The sequence below is a fragment of the Aplysia californica genome, unplaced genomic scaffold (assembly GCF_000002075.1).
Source record: "Aplysia californica isolate F4 #8 unplaced genomic scaffold, AplCal3.0 scaffold00406, whole genome shotgun sequence".
Lineage (NCBI taxonomy): Eukaryota > Metazoa > Mollusca > Gastropoda > Aplysiida > Aplysiidae > Aplysia > Aplysia californica.
Genome location: NW_004797676.1, coordinates 658,873 through 682,892, shown reverse-complemented (window position 1 = coordinate 682,892; position 24,020 = coordinate 658,873). Strand labels below are relative to the sequence as shown.

Sequence of the window (24,020 nt, the reverse complement as noted above, 5' to 3'; positions counted from 1 at the left end):
GAGAACCATTCAAACGAGAAGAGTCACCTTTGTCTTCCATCTCTTTGTTCTTAGTTAAATTTAAGCTCTTCTGGATGATGTGGACGAAGCCGTTTCACTTCCAAATTTCTCTAATTAGTTTTTATCTGAAGAAAAAGTTGCCTCAAAAGTGGTTTGATGTAATTAATAACTGTAAATTTCAGAGGCACAAACACACAGCACTCCAAACACATACCGTCTATGAGATGGATTGGGTCGTGTTGTTGCGGAAATAGAACGCGCCTAACAAAGGTCCAATGGGCGCATAGGTAACTGTGTCACTGGGGGAAAGTGTGTCGTAAACTTTCACCCCATTGTCAGGGCTGGGAGAGCGTGAGCCCTGTGTGCAGTGTTTTTTTAAGTCTTCTACCTTTTTACAAGAAGAGTTTCATTACAGACAGTCGTGGGAACCGGCTTATTCTTTCTGAGCCCTAAGGACATTTGATTGGCTGTTAGGTTACTATAGTTGTAAGCGGTGACAGCAATGATTGGATAAACGGGCAAGCCGCCAAGCTGATGACTGTGTGTTCATTGCATGCGACCATAACGGTTTCAACTGCTTATTTCGTTATTTAAAAAACTTTCATTAACTAAGTGACAGAGTTGGGGGGGGGGGGGTAGGGTAGGAGTGAGGGGCTCAAGCCCGTAAGCCCTTCACTACCCACCGCCACTGAACTATACATAAAACAAAATTTTTTAAAACTACTTTACACCTCAACCTGGCTCAATGTCGTAATGGAGGGGAGTTAACAACTGTAGCACTCAGCAAAGAATGAATTAGGGAGTAAAACAAAAATTGCAACAAGAGGGAAATTCACAGACACCACTGCACTAAAAAGAAAAACATCACCAAAAAAAATTAAATACAGCTACAAGTGCAAGTGAAACCCTGTCTTTGCATAGCTTTATCACAGCAATTACTGAACTCATTAGGACAACCAATTGGTAAATTCTTTCACAACACTCATAGGTACATTAAACAAGTTGAAATATTGATAATTTATAAGCCCACAACCAAACTTAACTAAGTGTGGACATTTACAAATAGATGTACAAGCTTTCTTTTCTGCTGTGATATCCACTCATATTCATGGAAATATCAGAAAGTCTTGAAACAGAAAGTAAATCCATAAAATAATGCTTTTAAATGAAATATCACATGGTATGCTGCAGTTCAAGAGACAATGGAGAACTCAACAACAACAAAATTATGACAAAAAGCTATAATTTTCATCAGTTGTCACTGACACAATGAGCAAAGCTATATATATATATATACATTTATATATCTAAAATTTACCATATCAGTACAGGCCATGTTATTGTTGTTATCGAACAGGAAATACAGGCAATAAAATCTGAAATATGAACATGACACATTGTACAGCCACTGATAAGCTTGTATTACATGTTCAGTTAAAACAGAGAGTTGTCCGTCCTCTTTATGATAAGAAAATGACACATGATGCAATCTCAACAAAATTACTTCTTTTTTTGTGATCTTCAAAACCCAGCAGGAAAAAAAGTAATCTGCGAGTCATTTTGTTAGTTTTATTAGCTGATTACAAATTTGACATTATTTTTACGAGAAGACTTAATTTTCAAAACGTTTACAAAAAAGCATTTTATCACCAGCGGGATGCAGACAGCCCCAATGCCAGACCTTTTGTTAAGCTCGGCCAGTCAGACAGTCTGTCACGTCTGCAGCTCCCTGGTGATAAAATTTTCATTTGTAAACTTTTTGATTGAAGCAAAAATAATATTAAATTCGGAATCAGCTATCAAAAATAACAAAATGACTCGCAGTTGACTCTTTTTCTTGTTGGATTTTGAAGATCACAACAACAAAAAAGAAGTATTTTTGTCGAGATTACATTATGTATCATTTTATTATCATAAATGGGACAGACAGCTGTGAGTTTTAACTGAACATGTAATAGACCCCATAGCTTATGGACAAAGTAACATCAAAACTAGAAGTATAAGTGAAAGAAGAATTAAGTTTCATCTAGACTCCGGCTGTAACCTGGTCTTTTGTTGTAGCGCAAAGCTATATTAGACACAGAACAAGGCATTTCAAAGGTGAAATACGTGATGCCTACAATTGGCAATGGGCTGAAGAGAAAGGATTCTAGAAATCAAAAAGAAGAATGTTGAGCCCACAAGGCCAGAGGACACAAACTTCCAACCTATAACAGTTGGTCTAACTAATCCATCATCTGTGCAGCAGCAATCAGTATGTTCGAACAAAGGAAAGGAAACAATGCAAGTTATGTAATATATCAGTACAGTAGTCTCCGCCTAAACGAACAGTGCTCGGGAGGGCCCCTAGATGTGTGTTAACACGGGGCGTGCGTTTACGTGAACCTTTGCAAAGGGGAAAAGGGATACAACCATTTCATTTCTTTGATATTTTAGTGATCTCTCTGGTTGGGGGGTCGATCTCGCCGATAATGTGATGAAACAGGATTATTTCATAAAATGATTCCCCTATCGCGGTTATGACTATAAAAGGCGTTGGATAAGAGTAGGAAAAAAGCAGAGACCAACTCACTGTACTGATGTGCACTAACCTGTCAGGAACAGATGAGAGGAAACTGTTGGTGACAGTCATAGGGAAGAGTGCTCAGCCACACTGCTTTTTAAGCTATCATTCCCGACTACCTGTCATCTATTGTAACTCGGCAGATGCATTGTTGACATCAGACATTCTGAGAGACTTTTCTCCAGTGCTTCGTTGAACAAATACATTATAAGTTCTGCCAACACAGTAGCTGATCAATTGATGTATCTGCTATAGGCCTATCTAGTGTTCTACAGCATTTACAAGTTTTTCACATCATATTCATAGGTCTAATTAAACATTACCATCACCTAAACACCAGTGGGAAACATACTTCTCTCAAGGATGCATTTCAAGTGGCCAATCAAAAGACGTTTCAGTAATACCCCTCCCCCCACCTCCCTCAAACATATCATCCACCCAGTCCTAGACCTAGACGTGTCCGTGGACAAGTTGGGTGGGTTGACATTCTCTATCACTCTCTTTGTTCTGCGTGGGGGCAGTCTCACCAAATTTCTGATTGTCTAGACTTGTCTAACGCAAGCTGTGTAGGATGTAGCAAAAATTTCCTTAGTCAAGCTTTACCTGTCGGCATCTTTCACGGATCGAAGTGTGTTACGAGGAAGTGACTGCAATTGTAGGTCCCATATAGTTTTTTAAAAAGCATACGACGAAAGCATGAGCTTGAATGGAGCATGCCTTTGTATGGCGTGCATTCAAGATAAGACTATTGTACTTGAGGTTTTATTCATTAGACAAAAAATATTCAGATACCAGACATAGACCCAAGATCATAAGCCTAAAGCTAGTCTGGCCATTTTTCTTCATGATGCAAACACATTTCACATGCCAAAAATTGATAAAATGAACATATTAACGTTAGATTTCACTAACAGTAACATGAGGCGAAAATAACAAAAGTTGAGCAATCAAGGAACAATATAATATTAATACTGAAATGGTGATAACAATAACAGGTATTTCAGTAAATTATAAGTCACAGTGAGGCCAACCAATACTTATTTTTGCTTGCACTAGTACATAGGCCCCTAATGAATGATAAAATACTTTGATTGTAATTATAGAGCTTAAATCTCTTCATGCTTTTAGAACAAGACAGCAGAAAAGTAAAAACCATAAACCTTCAAAGATGAGAAAAAGAGTTGGCACCATGAGGGCAACAGAACTAGCATAAAAGAAAGAAAGGACTGAAAACTCAGAGACTGTTTCTGTTCACTGAACCTCTGAAGGCGATTCTAAAAAATCATTGTCTCAGTCATTGAGCATATTTGTTCTTATTCATTCCCTGCAAAAGAAAGGGGAAATTCTTTAAAAGAAAGAGGTAAGCTCTCAATACAACAAAGACAAAAGAAAAGTAACTCATTCTGCATGTAGAAAAGGTGTCACTTTTTCCTAGGATATTACATTTGAACAAAAAAGCTATAAAGTGACCCAAACTATTCTATGGTGTTAGCCTGTAACATGTGAGTATTCACACAATATCAAAAAGGGAAACTTTCATTTGACGAAAACCCCTTCTCTCACAACAAACCGCCTCTGTGAGATTATCAGTCTATGGGCCTTATCACTATGCCCAGACTAAAAGCCAGAGTAGGAGAGACGGCGAGTCCAGGAAAGTGCACATCTGGCTGGAGGTAGACTCCCATGTTTTCCTGGGGAACGATGTCATCCAGATTGTGGCGTGAGGAGCTAGAGTCAAAAATGCACACCTGACGGCGACACCGTTCTATGTATAAGCAATCAGGATTTGAAGGAGACGATGCTTGCACAAGAATATTCACCTCGACCTGAAGATTTGACGAGAAGAAACACATAAAATAAGGTCAAGTTAGAAACAAAAAAAGACCCAGGCTAAATTAAAGACATTTCATGAATGCGCTGGAAAAAGAAAAAGTCTGTGCTTTAATTCGAGCTTCAGCAATTCAGGACAGACCTGAACAAAATAAAAAGGTAGCATCTCTGTTCCAATTAAGTTATTCATAATTGTAAAACAAACTTTGGCAAACCTATATTAGCCACAAAATAAATTTTACTATATCATTAAACAGCTTCAAACACTTTTAATCATTTCTAACTCTAACACAAATTGCAAGCAAGACAACTGAACTTTGAGATGACACCTGTAACTCCATATATCCAAAAACTGACCAGCGCCTGACTCCATCATGTAGAGATGCAAGCGCACCAAAGAGGTTACCAATAGAACTAGAGCTCACGGAGGTGACATCACACGTGTCAGACATGGGGGCCTTCCACGACTTATAGGCATGGCCGGCACACCCCCATTTACAAATCTGAACCCTCATCCAACTCCGCACGAGCTCTAACACTTCCAAGACTCCATATTTTAGTGCAAGCTTGTAGACTTCCTCCTTAGACCGCCGAGATACCTCCATGAGAGTCAGGCATCCCAGGGTGGGCACACTCAGCTCCCGTTCATTTACATGGAGGACATCACTGCCATGAACTCTAGTACTAAATATAACCTCTTTGGCGCACGCGCACACACACACACACACACACACACACACACACACACACACACACGTACACGCAAACACATATCACTTCATGGTGGAATCAGGAGCTCGTCAGTATTCTTTGCATATATATATAGTTTTGTTGATATAATCTTTTGATGAAAAAAAGTACCTATCTATCCTGAATAGAAGTCAAAATATTAGAGATTGAAGGAGGTGGAGGTAATTTAAAGTCAACTTAAAATTAGCAAGAAAATGGTTGCCAAAGTCTTTTCAAAGCTTAAGTACCCTAGGAAACGCCAAATTTACAAATTTTGTGCCTTTGATCAACGTTTTTCAGTAAAATCCCCATAGAAATGTACTTCTAAATGGATATAAAAAGATGCAGAACCCGTAATAAAAATTCGATAAAAATTGCCTTCTAACAGGTAGAAAAATGTTGGTTTTTTCGACTTCCTTATTTTGACGAGCCCCTTATTTTACCACAATGAAACACATATTCAGTTGATGTTGCTCTACCTGTATGAGAAGACAATTACCTGTTTGTTTTAGTAGAGGTTTTACTGGGCTTGCAACTGCATAAGGTCATATGAGCGCCAGACAAATACCTGTACAAACGACCACTTCCCATTATCCCCCTTGAGTTTTCTGGGGGGGGGGGGGGGGGGGGGTTTCAATTAAAATGACAATGTATAAGTTGTCCACCTGTCTAAGATGGCCTATTTTCTCCTCGATAATGGGAGGCCATCTTCTCAGAGAATTTCGACTGTGTATCAATTCAATTCTTGTCATTGCGGCATACAGCTTGAAAATAACCTCTGAAGGTAAAAGAATAGTATTTTTTTTCTTCTTCTTCGTCTGCATATCCCTGCTAGAGCTGAGTGAGCAGTTGACTGTTAAATTTTTATCTCACAGTTCAGTTGATTTTTACCTACATAGCTGTTTTATCTGCATAAAACGTACAACCATCTCTTGACTGACAAGCAGTCAAGTTTCATGTTCACTGTACTCTTAAAATTTGTACTGGGAAGAGTGACTTCTGTACAGTATTTTGAACTCACCTTCACGGGAAGTTCTGCTGGTGACCTTGACATAACAGATACTCTCACAGTGTTGACGAAAGTCTCATCCACCACTTTGTTGCCATCTCGTTCCAAGCCAATGAGAATAGCAGGCTGGAAATGCACTCCTTTGGGGTGAACTTCTACCTGAAATATTATAGAGCATTCAAAACAGAACTGTAACTTTCATAGAAAAGAACTATATCTTTCATAAAAACAAACAAATCAATGTAAAGTGAACCAGTCAACCAGTAAAACTTACTTTGAGGAAAACAAAAAACTCAGAAACAAAACAGCACAAAAAAACCTCACGAACAAGCAGTACTGTAACAAAAAGAAAGAACAACTCTTTAATCTTAATCATACAGTATTCAGAGATAAGAAAGTAAAATGGAAATCAAGTGTATAAAAATTAAATAAACTCTGCATGTGCATACACATGTGTACAATCAGGCCTGCTCTAACATCACTAATAATCTGTCTACGACAGCCACTTTTCGCTTTAACAAGGGGTGGCCATCTTAGACAATTTCGACCGGTTACAGTTAAACCTGCTATTATGGCTGTCTGACCAATATAATCACCTAAATGAAAGACCACTCCCCCCTCCCCCCTTGTGGGTTTTTTTTTTTCCTACATTATAATGACACTGGACAAGATGTATACTTAATTCCTCCACAATGGGTGGCCGTCTTAGAAAATTTTGACTGTAGGTATATAAATAAGTATATAAATAAAAACAAGACAGATCCCAGAGAGAGATTAGGAAGAAAGAAGGCAGGGGAGAAGGAAGGGACATACTCTCAGGTAGTCAGGCAGTTGCATAACAAAGAAAATGTTGGATTGTCATCCATAGGGTAAAAGATCAAGAAGAAGACCATGTGGAACGTGGAGAAGAATCACAGAAACTGATGTACAGAAAAATGGGAAGATATGGATTAACATCAAGAGGCTATCCCAGAATAGAGAAAGGTAGAAAGTATTTGTCAGTGGCCTTTCTCTGGTGCAGGATGAGAAAGGCAATGATGATGACGAAGATATAAATAAAATCAAAGATGACCAACCAGTGTCAGGGGAAAAAGTGGACATCTTACACAGGTAGCCCTCTTAGACAGTATGATTGCAATGTAACTTCCTTTAACACGATCAAAATTCCAGCAGATATCATTACAATTGAATTTTCAGCCATTTCTTCAAACCTCCCATTAAGCATGACAGCCCATTGTATGATAGATACCAGACTACCAAGTGTGATGCGATTGAGAAGAAGAAGATCAAACCTCCTCGGTAACTCTCCCCCATTCCTTTTTTTTTCCTCACTCACAGTTGCATGCTACACAACACACATGCGATAGGTTATGATGATTCTGTCTCGCAAAGCAAAGCCACTCTTTCACCACTTGCGACACATGGAAAATGAGTGGGAAAGAAAATTCGAGACGAGACATCGGGAAGCTGTCAGCTGTCCTTTTAATCTTATGGGAACGTCCCGTTTTATAATTTTCAAATTATCATTATAATGAGCAGCTATGATTTATCAGTTCCATTTTTTATCATTTGTATTTTGTTTTTAAAACGAAGTAGTAGCATGGATAACCATCAAGTGAACAGCAACAACCTCCCTTTAACCACATTCTGGGGTTGTATTTTGTTCCATGTTGGGGGGGGGGGGTCGGTAAGTGTTATACGGCGCTCGCAACTGCATAAACTCATATGAGCGTGCGGGACACATTTAACATTTTCAGTTGGTAGGAAATTTTGAATTTTGTGCGAGTGGCGGCTGGAGCCTACTCTTATTCATTTTAGACCACCAAGGGATCTTTAACTTGTGCAACTTGCACACAGGACCTCCAAGATTTTTCACCCTTGTCCGAGAAGGCTTGGTGTAAATCTTTCTTAACAGAAGATCAGGGCTGGGGCTGAAAGACAGCAGTAAGAAGGAGCCAAGGAGTAGAAGTAAAAAGGCTGCAGAAAGAGTCAGGAGCCCAGAGGAGGGGGCAAAGGAGGTGAGAGGGTGAGGGTAGAAAGAGGAGACAAAAGCAGACGACAGAACATTGTTAACCCTATCCGTACGTCGTGTCTTACAATCGTATCCATACGACGTGGGGAACTCTGTGCCACCACTTTCCAAAGAGGAAATGTACTCGTTAATCTGATCCGTACACTTCGCATAGCAGTCTGTCAAAATGATTTTTTGAGAAATACTGAAAGTTGCAAAGAGACCTTCGCACTAGAAGTAATCTAAAATAGGTTACACAAGGTTTAGCTTGTGATCTCCTCAGCTCTGGCTGCAACAAAGAGAAAGGAGTCACCTCCCCTTCTTTGTTCTTTTCCTAAGGACTCTGCTCAATACAAAATCTGATTAACACAAACAAATTCTCTGTAATATTAGTGCTCTCAGAGTTAACTGTATATAAAGTGGAGTCTTGTTAAATTGAACATGGTTTATCCCCAAAAAAGCAAACCAAAAGAAAATTAAATCTCCGACTTTTTTGTCTTCTGTTTGAGTAATCTCTCTGAACTGAAAACGTGGCTTAACCGAAGAAAACCTGGTGGCCCGATGGGTTCCGATTGAGCAATATTATGATAATAATTAATAATAGGTAGCATGTGTATAGCGCAAATCCCCGTTCAACAGCAAGCTCTATGCACTTCACAATCTATACTATTACCCCAGCAGACCTGAGAGTATTCTAAAACAACCTCAACTTCCTGGGAGGCATACAGCGCAAGCGGCCATTGATAGGTGCTAAAACACTAACATATAGACAAGATCTTTGGCTGTCTATTATATATTATAAATCGTGAGGCATTGTAACAAAATGAGCTACATCTCCAATTTTAGCTCTATGGAAAAAGATGCATCAAATCTGGAAGTGGAGTTTGTACAATTTATAAATCACTGGCTCATTTCAAAATTCAATAATATATATAGACTTGTGATCACAAAAAAGCATTGCTTTAAAGAGAAATTAGACAAACCTCCCAATCCAGGGTACTAGTGTCTCTCCTGAATCCAGTCCGTGGTGTAGAAAAGAAGAATGTACGGGTGCCGTAGCGTGGAAAAGCAGCAAAGTCAGACACAGTTAGCGATGAACTCCAATGGTCACTGAGATATACTCTTGAGGCAGCGCTTCTGTTTTTGTCACAGATGCCGTTGTCAATCTTCCTGGGTTTCCTTTTCTTCAAGTCACTCTTAGGAGAAGCAGAACATCGAGGCTCGACATTCAAGCAATGCCTGTCTGTAAACTCAGCAACAAAGCACCATGGATCAGAAATGCCAGGTTCATCTGTTGAATCTAGTTCTAAATCTTCAGGACTTGGGAGATACATAAAGTTCCTGTAAGTGGCTATGAACTGCTGCATATCAGAGTCTTCCTGAAGCCACTCTAATTCATCCTTCGTCATCATCGGCCACCGAATATGACGTGTCAACTCCTTAAAAACTTTCTTTAGTTCTCTCACTGTGAGAGATGAACAGCTACATTCAATGTAGGCCTCTAGCCAGTGCTTCAGACCATAAAATAACATGAGTTCGTTAGGAATAACAATCCTAGAGCTGGACAAAAGGATGTTGAGTGTGTGCACATTTGCATTTAAAAAGTCTGTGGTCTGGATAACTTTGCTAAAATTCAGTTCAATATAGCTGAGCGTCTTTTCTTGCAGTTCAAAGTCTCTGTGCAAATTAGCAATCTGCCACCACTGCAATACACTGAGATCATCCACGGGAGCATCCAAGTTTTCAAGCATATACCTCCGACATAATGGAATCAAGTCCCGGATATTGTACTTGTCAGCTAAAATAAATAGTGGACCAACAGTGGCATGAGACACAAATAGTTCTCCAGAATAGATATAGTGAAGGAACCTGTCAAAAATAGTTTCACAGGAACGGTCTTCTACGAGGACGATGGACTGCTTGTTAGCCTCAGTCCATCTCACACTGGTCAGCATTGTTTTAAAAACATCACTGCTAGCACACAGGATAAGTTTGTGGGCTTGAAATGTTTTTTTCCCTACATTTATTTGAATATCACACATGTCACCACTTTGGTAAAGACTCTGTAGCCTAAATGAAAGGCCACTAGCATTGCTGATTATGATTTCACCTGCACCTGCCATTTTAGCCGAGGTTCATCCGAATTCCAAATTACAGTAAGACTTTCTCATATCTTAATCCTTTTAGGAGCTCCTCTAAGATAAGCCTGTGGAAAAATTTAAAAAGGACAACTTTTAAGCTCAGAAAGTAAGATAGTAAGTACCCATTCAAAAGTAAAAGAGATAAAAAATTAAGACAAATGAGACAAAGTAGGCTTTGTCCATTTCTTTGCATTTAAGTAGAGTAGAATATCCATTATAGACAACTTTGCGGCACAGTTCATTTTAAAATGTAAAAAGAGATCTCAAAGCAAAAATGTAAAAATTTTAAGTAGAAACATACTCAGAAAAAATCTGACACAAAGCCCAAAAATGTATTCATAGCTGTATTTGCAGGGCATTACCACCAAAAAAAAACCCACCCGTATGTGGCGTGGCGTGGCATTGTGGAAACAGGCATTCATCAATTTTGGGCACATGGAGATATTGTGGGAGAGTCTTAAAGTTTGAGCATGTTTATTTGTCTTACTTTCACAGAAAAAAATATCTATTTCCCTGGAATAGAAGTCAAGGTATTTGAGACTGAAAGAGATGGGGGTTGCCTGGTGTCAGAGGTAAATCTAAGTAAGAAAATGGCCACCAAAGTTTGGTGGCTTCCAAAACTAGAGTGTGTGAGTAAATGCAAATAAAAATATATATGTATTTTCATGTCAATAACGATAAGTTGCAAACAACCGATGAAAAGGGAATTCAAAACCAAAAAAAAAGGATTTTATGCAAATCCGATCTAATGTTTTGCAGTTAGTTTTGAAATTTTCTGGAAAATAATTGATGCGACAGTTTTTTGTGGCTGTGTGTGATCTGCAGCAAATAATCCTTTGACCCTCAAAGCAGTGCATCTGAGTGTGAGAGTGAAAGAAAAAATGTATCTTTACACCAAATCAGTTCCAAATATCAAAGGCCCTCATTTAAGTAAAGTTAAGTGATTTAATTTTCTATCTTTTACCCAAAAAATGTACAGGCGGGTAACTGAAAGTAAGTTAAGTAAAGTAAAGTCGAACCTGTGTAAGACAGAATCGCAAGGGAGTCATAATTCCGTCAAAGACATTTTCTGTTTTAGATACGGGAAATATAAGGGGGAGATATAGGGGGGGTTTCAAAGGCTCCTTCGGTGGGATCTAGGGTTACTTGTCCGGTAAGGCAAACAGTGGTCAAAACTTCCCACCTCTCAGATGCTAACCTCTATGATAATGACATGCGTCAGTCTTCTAATTACTACCAGTACTTGCATTTTATAGGACCACTGTTTGGGTGTAACAAGCACAGTCAACCAATGCCACCCCTCACAAGCATGTTTAAACAACAATTCAAGGAACTCTGTTCTCGGCCGGCCGTACGATCAGAGAAGCAGGCATAGGTCAAACTAATTTCACACCTCTGGCTACCCAGGAAAAGTTTCCGTGGTGGCTCGCTACTCGAGCACTTTCACTGGCACTCGTGAGATTTCACACCCACACCAACCTGAACATCTGCTCTGCATTGCTCAGGGCTCACATAGATAGGGTAACATCTACCCCCAAATTGCACCCCTACTCCCCTTCCTTGCCCAGTGGCTTGGCCTTTAAGCTTAGAACCGGCGGAACCAAAGTTGCGACTTCTGTTTCAAATCAGGTCAGAGTGGGCAATGCATTAAAACCCTCGGTTGGAAGGGAGCGGATTTTTCTTTCCATTTCCATGTTGGACAGGTTTCCGTTTTATACAGGTTATTAAAAAGGAATACATCAAGGGGGGAGCGGGGAAATTCTGTTTAGACAGGTTTTATAAAGGTTTATGTTTAAAAGGCAGGTTCGACTTTACCCTATTTTATAATAATTAGCCTATTATTTGCCTTAGGACTTCCTACAGACAAGCCAATAGAGAACGACAGCTAAGATGCCATTGGCCAATATTTATAGTAACAGCTATCTTGTTTGACCCGTTCGACCAAAGATTCTATCTTTTGGTTTGACCTCGCAAGGGGGATGCCTGCCGCGTCATTTGATTGTGATTCTAATTCTTTAAAAAAGTGATGATTTTGCGTAGTGCGTGGTTTGCACTGGCAGTCTCCAAGTTCCTTAATAGATCTAGATCTAGTTCCACTCCATTTGCAGATCAGCATCCTATTTCAAGTCCAATCTCTCGTACGTGCTTTAAAAATTTCTTGTGCTGCTTACAAAACTTTATTTAAGAAACGAACTGGATGGAAACGGTCGATCATTTGAACAGCGTTGTTGAACTTTGTTTGAGCTTGCTTTCATATCAAAATTGACGTTGATCTAGGCTTAAGTCTTCTTCTTCTTTTCAGTTTACATAGTGTACATCATCAGAATCAATCTGTGCAGAAGAAGGGTGCAGCAACAATCACAGACAATCGAACCGAAAAGTTCTGCAAGTTCACTTAGCCTACATGGCCACTTTTGTCCTTAGCAATAACTTCTTGTTTCTTCATATGTAAACAAGCGGGAAGGCAATTTCCGAAGAGCCCATAAAATAGATCTAATTCGAGTCAGCAGGCTGCCGTCGTGCGGTCGTGTTGCCACCATGACCGACAAAGTGGGAATTCCCTCAATGACGTCAAACAAGATGGCTGTTACTATAAAGGAAGTGGCTATTCTCACGGGTGAGAATAGAAATACGATCAACCTCTCACCCCGGGTGAGACTTGCCACCGTTGGCTATTCTCACCCGGTGTGAAACAAGACCTGTTTTTCCTAATTTCGGAATACTTTCTATCAATGTGGATGATCAAATGGATAAAGGCAAAGAAAAGATTACGTTATAGCACATAAGTAAGCGAATTTTATCGACTACAAAGATGCTATGGCTATTTCACTTTTCGAATCGAGCCGAACTACGGGGGTCGCCATTTTGTTTTGCCTGGAACTTCTCGCAAGATCTACTCCTCCCCTTTTCTCTCTCTCTGTCTCTTTCTGAATACTGTCTATCGGTGTGGACGATCAAATTGACCAAAACAAAGCTAAGAAATGATGGTAAAACACAAAAGTAAATTAATTTGGTCGTCTACAAAGATGCGACGGCTATTTAACTTTTCGTATCGAGCCAAACTACGCAGGTCGCCATTTTGTTTTGCCCGGAAGTTCTCGCGCTACTCCTCCTCTCTCTTTCTCTCTCTCCACTGCCCACAGAAAAAATTGTACGCTTTTAGTAGGCTAACACTAACAGTAGTAATGGAACGTTTGTTCACGGCACAATTTTTCTGTTATCGCAGTGCAGAATTCTGTGGTTTAGGGTGAATGAAAAATTGATTGGCCTAGATCTAGGCTATAACGGAGAACGCGCACCGGGTGAGAATAGCCAAAAGACTCGCCTGCACTATTCTCACCGGAAGTGGCTATTCTCACCCGGGGTGAGAATAGAAATACGATCGACCTCTCACCACGGGTGAGACTTACCAGCGTAGGCTATTCTCACCCGGTGTGAAACAAGATCTATTTTTCCTCATTTTGGAAAACTGTCTATCGTTGTGGATGATCAAATTGATAAAAGCCAAGAAAAAATTACGTTATAGCACAAAAGTAAGCTAATTTCATCGTCTTCAAAGATGCTATGGCTATTTCCCTTTTCGAATCGAGCCGAACTACGCGGGTCACCATTTTGTTTTGCCCGGAAGTTCTCGCAAGATCTACTCCTCCCCTCTCTCTCTCTCTCTTTCTGAATACTGTCTATCGGTGTGGACGATCAAATTGACCAAAACAAAGTTAAAAAATTATTTTAAACAAGAAAACTAAATTAACCTGGTTGTCTACAAAGATGCTACGGCTATTTAACTTTCCGAATCGAGCTGAACTACGCAGGTCGCCATTTTGTTTTGCCCAGAAGTTCTCGCGCTTCTCCTCTCTCTTTCTCTCTCTCCACTGCCCCCTAACAAAATTGCACGCTTTTAGGCTAACACGCTTCACTGGTTGGCCTAGGCTATAACGGTGAACGCCCACCGGGTGAGAATAGCCAAAAGACTCGCCTGCGCTATTCTCACCCGGGGTGAGAATAGAGGTGGCCTACTATAAATATCGGCGAAAGGCGTTAAGTTGTCATTCTCTAGCTACCTGCTAGTCTTCCTACAGTAACTACATCTAGAAATCTAGATCTATATCTAGATCTCTAGATCTAGATCTAGCCATCCATTATCCTCCAAATCCAAACACTCGGTCACTGATGCTGAGTTTTTTTCCTTCTCAGGCCTTACTTACTCAACTGCCTTACCTTTCTATGTTGATCTAGATCTCTAGGCTTTCAACTTCTATGCATTCAACTGATTCAAAAGCAAACAGGTTATTTTATGCCTCAAGCGCCCAACTCGCCCCTTGCTTTTGAACACGCTTTTGTGAGAGTAGATCTATAGATTCTAAATCTAGTCGCTCATTTTTTTGTCTCTAAAACTGAAACTCCTCCAGGACAGGTTGATAGACGTAAACAAAACCAAAGGTTCTACCGGAAGTAGACAAAGGAAGGGGACTAACTTACTACAGATTACCACCAGAGAGTATTTAATTATAGAGAGCGGAAACGAAGCCTCTTTTCGCGTATCCAGGTCACCAGCTGATTGTGAAACGAGGCGCGGTAAACAAAGCTAATGGCGGCTGTCGGCAGTCGCAAGTCACCCGCAAGTGTAAGTGGTGTTTTGCGGCAGTCTGCGTCCGTGCCAATTCAAGATCGCATAAATACCAGACCTAGCATTAGTTAGCTTTCCAAAGGACCCTGAAATGTAAGAATTTGCACATGTACTTTTCCATTAACCTTACATAATATCGTTTTTCTCTTGTGTAGGCCTAACTAGATCTAGAGATCTAGATCTACATCTACATCTAGAGTCTAGATCTAGAATCTAGATCTAGACAAGATCTAGAATACCTACTCTAGACCTAGAATCCTAGAGATATAGATATCTATATCTAGATCTAGATATAGATTCTAGATATAGATATAGATATAGATATCTAGATCTAGATCTAGATCTCTAGATCTAAATTAGATAATAGATTGTAGATCTAGATCTAGTATCAGTGTCCAGGTCAATTAGTACTAAATCTAGATCTAGGTCTAGATCTAGAGTCTAGGTCTAGAAGTAAGGGCTTAATTAATGCAGTGGGTCTACTAGGACCAGATCTAGATCTAGATTGATCTAGATCTACCCTTGGGCCTTATTATCATAGCATAGACCTATTACATGTATAATGTTTGCCTCCACTACACTCCTTCTCTACTTCTTCACAGCACAGGCGACAGTGCAGTCGATTAGCCTAGTTCGTCACGTCATGCCAGTGCATGGGCAGGAGGACGAAACATTGTTAAACCTTACTAGATCTAGATCTAGATCTATAGCTAGCGAATAAAACACGTTTTTCTGGGGGCTCTGATCGTGGTCTATAGAGTTTAGAGCCTGGGTTATAGTGTTTGCCTCTCATTCAATAGGTTTGAAACATGACTGGGACAGACATTTTTCTTCTCTAAAGTTTTCTCTTTTCACCTCCCAGCTCTAAGTTCTGTCGTCTGTTTTTCCTCCTCACTTTCTGCCCCCCCCCCCCCCCCCCCCAAAAAAAAGGGGGGGGAAAAAAAACCCTCTGGCGCATCTGGGGCTCCTGGCTCTTTCTGCAGCCTTTAAAAAAAAAAGAAACCAAATTTTGACTACTGGCCCCTCTTGGCCCTTTCTATTAGACTGGTGTCTTTCAGTCACCTGATCTTATGAGGAGGAAGAACAAAACAAAAGTTTTTGTGAAGGAGGGGAAAAAAAACCGGGAGGCCCCCAAAGGTGGCAGAATAAAGTGTTCTTTGTTTTTTACAATTAAAAAGGGGGAGGCATAGGTTTGCGCCCCCCCTGGGCAAAAATAAAATTCTTACCAAACTGAAAATTAGTTTAATGTGCCCCGCCTGTTCATATGAGACCTATGCTGTCGCAGGCGCAGTAAAGCCCCCCCCCCCCCCCCCCCTCCTAAAAAAAAAAGAAAAGAAAACACGCAAAAAAAAGTGTTTCAAGTGATCTGAAAGAATTTTTGGGGATCACCCAGCACTGAGTTCCCCTTTATTTCTTCATCAGTTTGAGACTGATAGTTCCATTTTTAAAAAGTTAAAAATTACATTATCATCGCCTTCATATTGATTTGGGGGGGGGGGGGACCCCCAACACACACACACACACACACACACACACACACACACACACGCTCACTCACACTGTAGACCTGAGACTGCATCTGTAGGCTATGTGGCGCTTTGACTCCACCTCTGCAGAACTGACTAGATAGAGTAGTGAAACATATTTAGCATTTAATTTTAAAAAAAATTCAAGCTCTAATAGTGTCTGCAATGTGATGTGAGAGTTTTGAAGAAGAAATTAAAAGTGGAAGAAAAAAAACAACCTTGACATCTAAGAAGACAATGTCCTGCTGTAATAAATGTACTACGGAATAATGTAACAAAATTAAAGAGACAAAGAAATTACAAAGCTTACTTAATTATTATTAAGTAAGAAAGTGCTAGCTTGACCCTGTCAGGACCACCCTTGAATTTTGTTATGTCCCAAATTTATGTGCCTGACAGAGAAGTATGGACATAATATACAAAAGAATCAGCAAGAGACAATGCATACAGCAAAACAGTCTAAGAAAGACTGTCACATTCACCCACTTAATTGTAAGAGCCAGTTTCAGTAAAATGCTATTAATCCACGAAAGATTCATTATACATGTTTATGTATACACACACACACACACACACACACACACACACACACACACACACACACACACACACACACACACACACACACACACACACACACACACACACACATATATATATATATTAATATATAGGCCTCTGGTGAGTTCGATCTGTCACTTTGTATTCCTGTTTTTATCCATATATGCCTAGCGTAGGCTACACAAAACGAAATCTGTTTTCTATTTCTACAGTCTGTTGCCTTTTCTCATCATTGCCTATAGGCATAGATCTATATGCTATTGCATGCTCTCTTTCTTTCCTCTCCAACTCTTCCCTACCCACAGACCCCATGCAGGGCTATGTAACTAATTAGTAAAATAAGTAAAAATGTATTAACCTTTATTAGGCTATCTATTAAACTGCTTATGTTGTAAGCTGGATATCTAGATCAACGCGTGTATTTAGGCTAAGGCAGGCATATTTTTATTAGATCTATGCTGGAAACTTATAGATCTAGAATCTAGATCTAGAGTCTAGATGACTTTTTTTCTTATGTAACTACTGACACTGTCGACTAGATAATTAGATCTCTAGATGTAGATTCTATATCTCGTTTTCGGTCTACATTATCAAGACATGTTTTGGTTTTATGCTAGATCGACATTATTTTATAACTTGGCCTAGATCTAGAATTCAATTTTAAAATCTGTTGTCCTGTTTTCATCAACATGTGTAAATTTTTCTGTAGGCCAGAAGAGTATAGATTGTAGAGGCATTGTTTACAAATGCAACCTTGGCCAGTTCTCTGATTGCGCTAGGCCTAGGCCCCGCTAGACGCGACGCGCTTCGTTTCGATAAGGCCTAGGCCTCACTAGGCCTAGGCTAGACGCGACGCGCTTCGCTGTCGATACCGCGCCTGGTTATTTTTAGCTCGCGTCTCAGCGGTCACGTTCGCAAATGCACTGTTGTCACGGAACGCGAGGCCTCGTTTCCTGTCTCTATATTTTAGTGTCTCTGTTACCACTTACCAATCCATCACCAAAAACATATTCGGGCTTTCTTGTTCTTGTTTTGTTTTTTTATTTGTAAAAATCATTTTCATCTTTTTTTAAAAATATTTAGTATTTATTATTGATATAATCCTTACAAGGTACATCTCTCTGTAATAGGGTAAAAAGAAGGTAGGCTAACCATACCCTGGAACTAGGCCTATGGAGACATTAACGAAAATTTAACCTTCCGGTAATTGCACTGATTGTTTCACATCGATGAGAGAGCGAAAGTTGTGAGCAGTGAGCACTGAGCAAGTCCAGCCAGCCAGTAGCCAGTCGGCGGCTGGGGAACAAGATACGAAAGGTTTCAAGAGTTCACTGAACAAGATAGCCTAGATTTATATCTACTCTATCATTTCCACATCATGTTTTGTAATTTGTACTCCACGGCAATAACGAACCTTGTTCTTATAGACACATGCGATTAAAAGTAGAAATGATGCAAACTATTTTTAGGTAAGGCGCCCATCTTGTTTGACGTCAGACCAGGATACCCCTCCGATCACGTGACTACATCTAAGTATAGACAACCGCATGGCACCAAAGATGGAAGTGTCTATGTATATTATGCTTAATCTACACAAATATCTCGGAATTTCTGATAGCTGATTTGATAGCGCGTCTGCGTTTGATGTCGAGCAATGACTTTTGGAGCGGTTCGATTCCGGTCCCGGACAGTTTTTTTTTCTCATTTCCTCCTCCCGACTGACCAACAGTTCCATAAATTATAGGCCTAATTTGTAGAGTTGCTTTGACTTTGAAGTTGTTGTTTATTTTAAAAAATGTATTAGTGATTAAAAATGCAGGAGGGGGGGGGGGTGGTAGATCTAAATTTAGATCTAGAATCTAGATCTAGATCTAAATTTAGATATCTAGATCTAGATCTAGATCTAATCTAGAAACTAGATCTAGACTAGATCTAGAGTCTAGATCTAGAAAATCCGAAATGTTACCGAAAACACATCGTTCCATGTTTGGGTATCCCAGGAAGTGCTGACATCACATTACTAAAATAAGCAGCCAATCAGAAAGATGCGTCATTTCTAAGATTAACGGCATGTCTTATAGACTATAATTATAGATGTGAACCTTTTGTTCAATGTGGACATTTATTTATGGTCCGAGTGTATACAGACCCGGTAACCGGGAACAAAGTCACAACGTTTCGGCGCAGTGGCGTCGATGGCCTAGTGGTTAGGCTGTCGGACTCGCAACCGTAAGGTCGTGGGTTCGAATCCCGCTAGGGGCCCGACGTTGTGTCCTTGGGAAAGGCACTTTACACGAATTTTCCTCACTTCACCCAGGTGGGAATGGGTACCCGGCTATAGACAGCGAAAGATCTTGTCAGTTTGTTAGTGTTTGAGCGCTTTAATCAGCTGCTTGCACTGTATGCTTCCCGGGAAGCTGAGAATGTTTCGGAATGTTCTATGGTCTGCTGGGGTAATAATATAGTGTAAAGCGCATAGGCATAGAGCCTGCTGAGTTGAGCGGGGATATGCGCTATTCAAATATTATTATTTATTATTATAAGACAGACAGACATCATAAATCATTGATCTAGTTTCTAGGCTAGCCTAGATATAGATCTAGATCTAAATGAAGATTGCGGATGTCTTTCCGATGAACGATCGTTTTTCCTCCGCTTTGGAGTTGGAGGAATCACAATTTGAGGAAAAGAACAATGTAATAATTTCAATCGAGCAGTCACCCTCTCTATTTCTCTGCCACCCCCCCCCCCCCTTCTCTCTCTCTCTCTCTCTCTCTCTCCCTCTCTCTCGCCCTCTCTCTCTCTCTCTCTCTCTCTCTCTCTCTCTCTCTCTCGCCCTCTCCCCCCCCTCTCTCTCTCTCTCTCTCTCTCTCTCTCTCTCTCTCTCACACACACGCACACACACTACCGGGTCTGAGCGCTGAAACTTTTCGAAATCACAAAAGAGTTCCCCTACCGGGTCTGTATACTTTGTGATTTTGTTCCCGGTTACCAGGTCTGTAAACACTTCGATCATTTATTGAACCTGTCAGACTCAGACATGAAGTGAAGGAACAGGCCTTAGCCTACTGTACTGTGTAGACTGTAGACTAGAATATTCTAACGTTTCATATTGTCAGAGTCTCATGTCTGTGTGTTTGCTTTTTATTGAATTGTCTTGGCCTTCCTGTAGACATAGATTTAGATATATCTAGATTCTATATAGAGATGGTAGGCTAGCGTTAATTGCGACAGAGTGACTCTGTAACCACTAACGCGGCGTTAATTGCGACAGCAGTGACTGTGACAATTAATGCAGCGTTAATAGCAACAGTGTGAGTCTGTGACAAAAAAAAGAAGTTTAAAAAGAAAAAAGAAAAACAAACACACACACACGCACTCACACACCCTTTCTCTCTCACACACATACGCACGCAGACACACTCACACCCGCACATGATGCTTGCGGCCTTATTTATACGCGTACACACGCCAAACTAACAACTGTTAACATCAAACAAAAACAGTTGCAGCTCTTTTCTTGTTGCTGTTGTTGCCCCTAGTGTTTTTCAGGGTTGGGTTGATTTAAATCAGTTGATTATTTTTATTTAAATCAACTTGATTTTTTAAATAAAAATCAGTGATTTAAATCACTTTTTAAAAAATTTATTTTTATTCATTTTTTACACATTTTAACATTCAGAATTCCTTTCCTTGGTTTCATAAAACAGATAAGGTTTAGTAGACTAATATAATCATGCTTAAAAGTTTGCTTTCCCCCCTTTCACTGTAAAATAATACAGTACAGTCCGTGCCGGCTTTAAGCACGCCGGCCTTAAGCACGTTTCGGACTTAAGCACGCTAAACGGCTCTTACCGAATTTTTGCTATATACAGTGGAAACCATATATATATAACAGGCCCGGTAATAACAAGGATCCGGTAATAACAGGGATTTTTAAAATCCCCGTTTTTTCCTACTCTTTGTCTCTATGAAAAGTTATCGGCAATAACAGGGCCTCATCGCAGCCCAACCGGTTATAGCAGGGACAAAGGCTCGTTACAATGTGTAAAAAGTAAGAGAGAGAGAGAGAGAGTAACGCAGTGATGGAGCAAGCCCACGCAAGCCATGCCACTGCAAGCACACGCAGCGTGTGAAGCAAAAGAGGGCTGCGGTGTGCTGCAGACCTCGATCTAGCCCGAAACCTAACAACTCACACGCGTTGTGTCACCAACGATGTCAAGCGCACGAGAAAATGCCTTTCAATTGACAAAAAATATGAAATAATCCAGGCTGTTTGACAGAAAGCAAGCTCCACTGGCAGAGATTTGTCGTCGGTTCGACATACCACAAGGGTCGATTCACACCATTACCAAGGATAGAGAGAAGATAATGGCAGCATTCCCAAATGGAAAGTTTGCTCATGATCGAAAGAAGATGAGACTACCCGATGCAGATGCTGTGGACCAAGCTCTTCAGATGTGAGGCAAAGGAGAAAGTTGGTGCCAAAACTCCTGTTCGTGGGCACTTGTGGCAAAGGAAACTACCCATGAATAAGTACAACTGGATTAGTCCACAAATGCTCACTTTCCTTGCATTTCTGATTTAACAGGGATCGGATATAACAGGACATTTTCTCTACTCCCACCACTCCTGTTATATCAGGTTTCCACTGTAAATCACACGCCTTTAAGCACGGTAACTTCGGCTTCAAGCACGCTTCATTTACAAGACAGTCAATATTTTCATGATGACCCATCGAAGTTTGAACACAGTCTACACCGCAGCAGTGGAGTGTGTCAAGAGAAACACAAAGAACGCAAGTGATGGACACACACACTCACACGGGCGGAGAGGAAGGCAGAGAGATGCACACAGCCGTGCGTGCGGACATAGGATCTAGCCTTGGCCTAGGGCAAAGCTACACACGACCCAAAAAAAATACAAAGAGTCGGGGAGACGAGAAAGGGAGGCTGGCTGTGATTTCACCTTTGACCCTCGCTATCCATTAATCCTGATTGTGTATCACGCGCGAAGTGGGATGAAGGCGGTGGTATGGGAGTGGCACAGCGGGCAGTGGTACGCACAGGCAGTGTGTTACAGTAGGCCTAGTGTGCTGTATCGTGACTGGCCGTCTAAATTAAGTTTTCATTTCCCATTCGACCACAAAACAAAAACAAACAAGCGAACAAAACTACCTTGGCGGGTGTCTTAATAACAGTGCACACTTTTGGGGGACCGCTATAGGCCTACTTACAAACAAAGGGAAATAACACGGAGAATTTTCTACATGAAAATCTCTGGATTATGTCTACTTCGCACTTAAGCACGCTTCGGCTTTAAGCACTCTTAAGCTTTCTCCCGATGACCGTGCTTATAGCCGGCATGGACTGTATTCAATTTACTTTTTTTCCATATAATTGAAATCAGAGCTGGGTTGATTTAAATCAGTTGATTTTTTTTATTTTAATCAACTTGATTTTTAAAATAAAAATCAGTGATTTAAATCACTTTTCAAAAAAATGTATTCAGTTTTTACATATATTTGAACATTCAGAATTCCCTTCCTTGGTTTTATTAAACAGAGATATAAGGTTTAGTAGACTAATATCATGCCTAAAAGTCTGCTTTCCCCCCTGTCACTGTAAAATAATACAGTTCTCAATTTACTTGTTTTTCATAATTGAAAACCAGGGTTGGGTTGATTTAAATCAGGTTGATTTAAATCAGTTGATTTTTTAAATTTAAATCAACTTGATTTTAAAAATAAAACTCAGTGATTTAAATCACTTTAAAAAAATGTATTCTGCTTTTACATCTTTAAAAATTCAGAATTCCTTTCCTTGGTTTTATAAAACAGTGTCACTGTAAAATGATACAGTACTCAATTTACTTTTTTTTCATAATTGAAAACCAGGGTTGGGTCGATTTAAATCAGTTGATTTTTAAAAAATTTAAATCAACTTGATTTATAAAATAAAACTCAGTGATTTAAATTAAATCACTTTTTAAAATGTATTCTGTTTTTACCAGGGTTGGGTTGATTTAAATCAGTTGATTTTTTTATTTAAATCAACTTGATTTTTTAAATAAAAATCAGTGATTTAAATCACTTTTTTAAAAATTTATTTTTATTCAGTTTTTACATATTTCAACATTCAGAATTCCTTTCCTTGGTTTCATAAAACAGATATACGGTTTAGTAGACTAATATATTCATGCTTAAAAGTCTGCTTTCCCTCCTTTCATTGTAAAATAATATCGTATTCAATTTACTTTTTTTTCCATAATAATTGAAATCAGAGCTGGGTTGATTTAAATCAGTTGATTTTTTAAATATTTTAATCAACTTGATTTTTTAAATAAAAATCAGTGATTTAAATCACTTTTAAAAATGTATTCAGTTTTTACATATTTGAACATTCAGAATTCCTTTCCTTGGTTTTATTAAACAGATATAAGGTTTAGTAGACTAATATAATCATGCTTAAAAGTCTGCTTTCCCCCTGTCACTGTAAAATAATACAATATTCAATTTACTTTTTTAAAATCATTATTGAAATTAACATTTTCTTTTTCTTTTTAGACAAACACAAGCGCGCGCATACACACACACACTGTAATAAAATGCAAGTTTATCTATGCATAATTACCCCCCCCCCCTTCCTTTTAGACTGACATTTTCTTCATTTTTTGTCTGTAGCCATAATTCCAAACTGTGTCGACATTTTTTTTTTAATCAAAAAATTTTTTTTTATCCGATTTAAATTACAAAAATCTTGATTTAAATTTTAAAAATCGATTTTTTAAATTAAAAAAATCACCAACCCTGGTTTTTACATCTTTAAACATTTAGAATTCCTTTCCTTGGTTTTATAAAACAGATATAAGGTTTTGTAGACTAAAATAATCATGCTTAGAAGTCTGCTTTCCCCCCTGCCACTGTAAGTAGTAAAATAATACTGTACATATTCAATTTACTTTTTTTTCATAATTGAAATTAGCATTTTCTTTTTCTTTTTAGACAAAACACAAGCACGCGCA

At 39.4% G+C, this 24,020-nt stretch overlaps 2 protein-coding genes across 2 annotated transcripts in view; one reads left to right on the top strand and one right to left on the bottom strand.

Moving 5' to 3' along the window:
- Window positions 1-944: 944 nt before the first annotated feature.
- Window positions 945-14,514, bottom strand: LOC101857426 (BTB/POZ domain-containing protein 17; the record flags this gene model as incomplete). Its single annotated transcript, XM_005104153.3, is given in 4 exon segments — window positions 945-4,389; window positions 6,144-6,290; window positions 9,126-10,348; window positions 14,502-14,514. Coding segments are annotated over 3 exon segments (1,527 nt in total). The 3' UTR covers window positions 945-4,149.
- Window positions 14,515-18,216: 3,702 nt separating this feature from the next.
- Window positions 18,217-24,020, top strand: part of LOC101857195 (negative elongation factor D) — a 23,011-nt gene continuing 17,207 nt past the window's right edge. The window contains exon 1 of the mRNA XM_005104152.3: window positions 18,217-18,314. The gene's annotated coding sequence lies outside the window, so the exon portion shown is untranslated. The remainder of the gene's footprint in view (window positions 18,315-24,020) is intronic.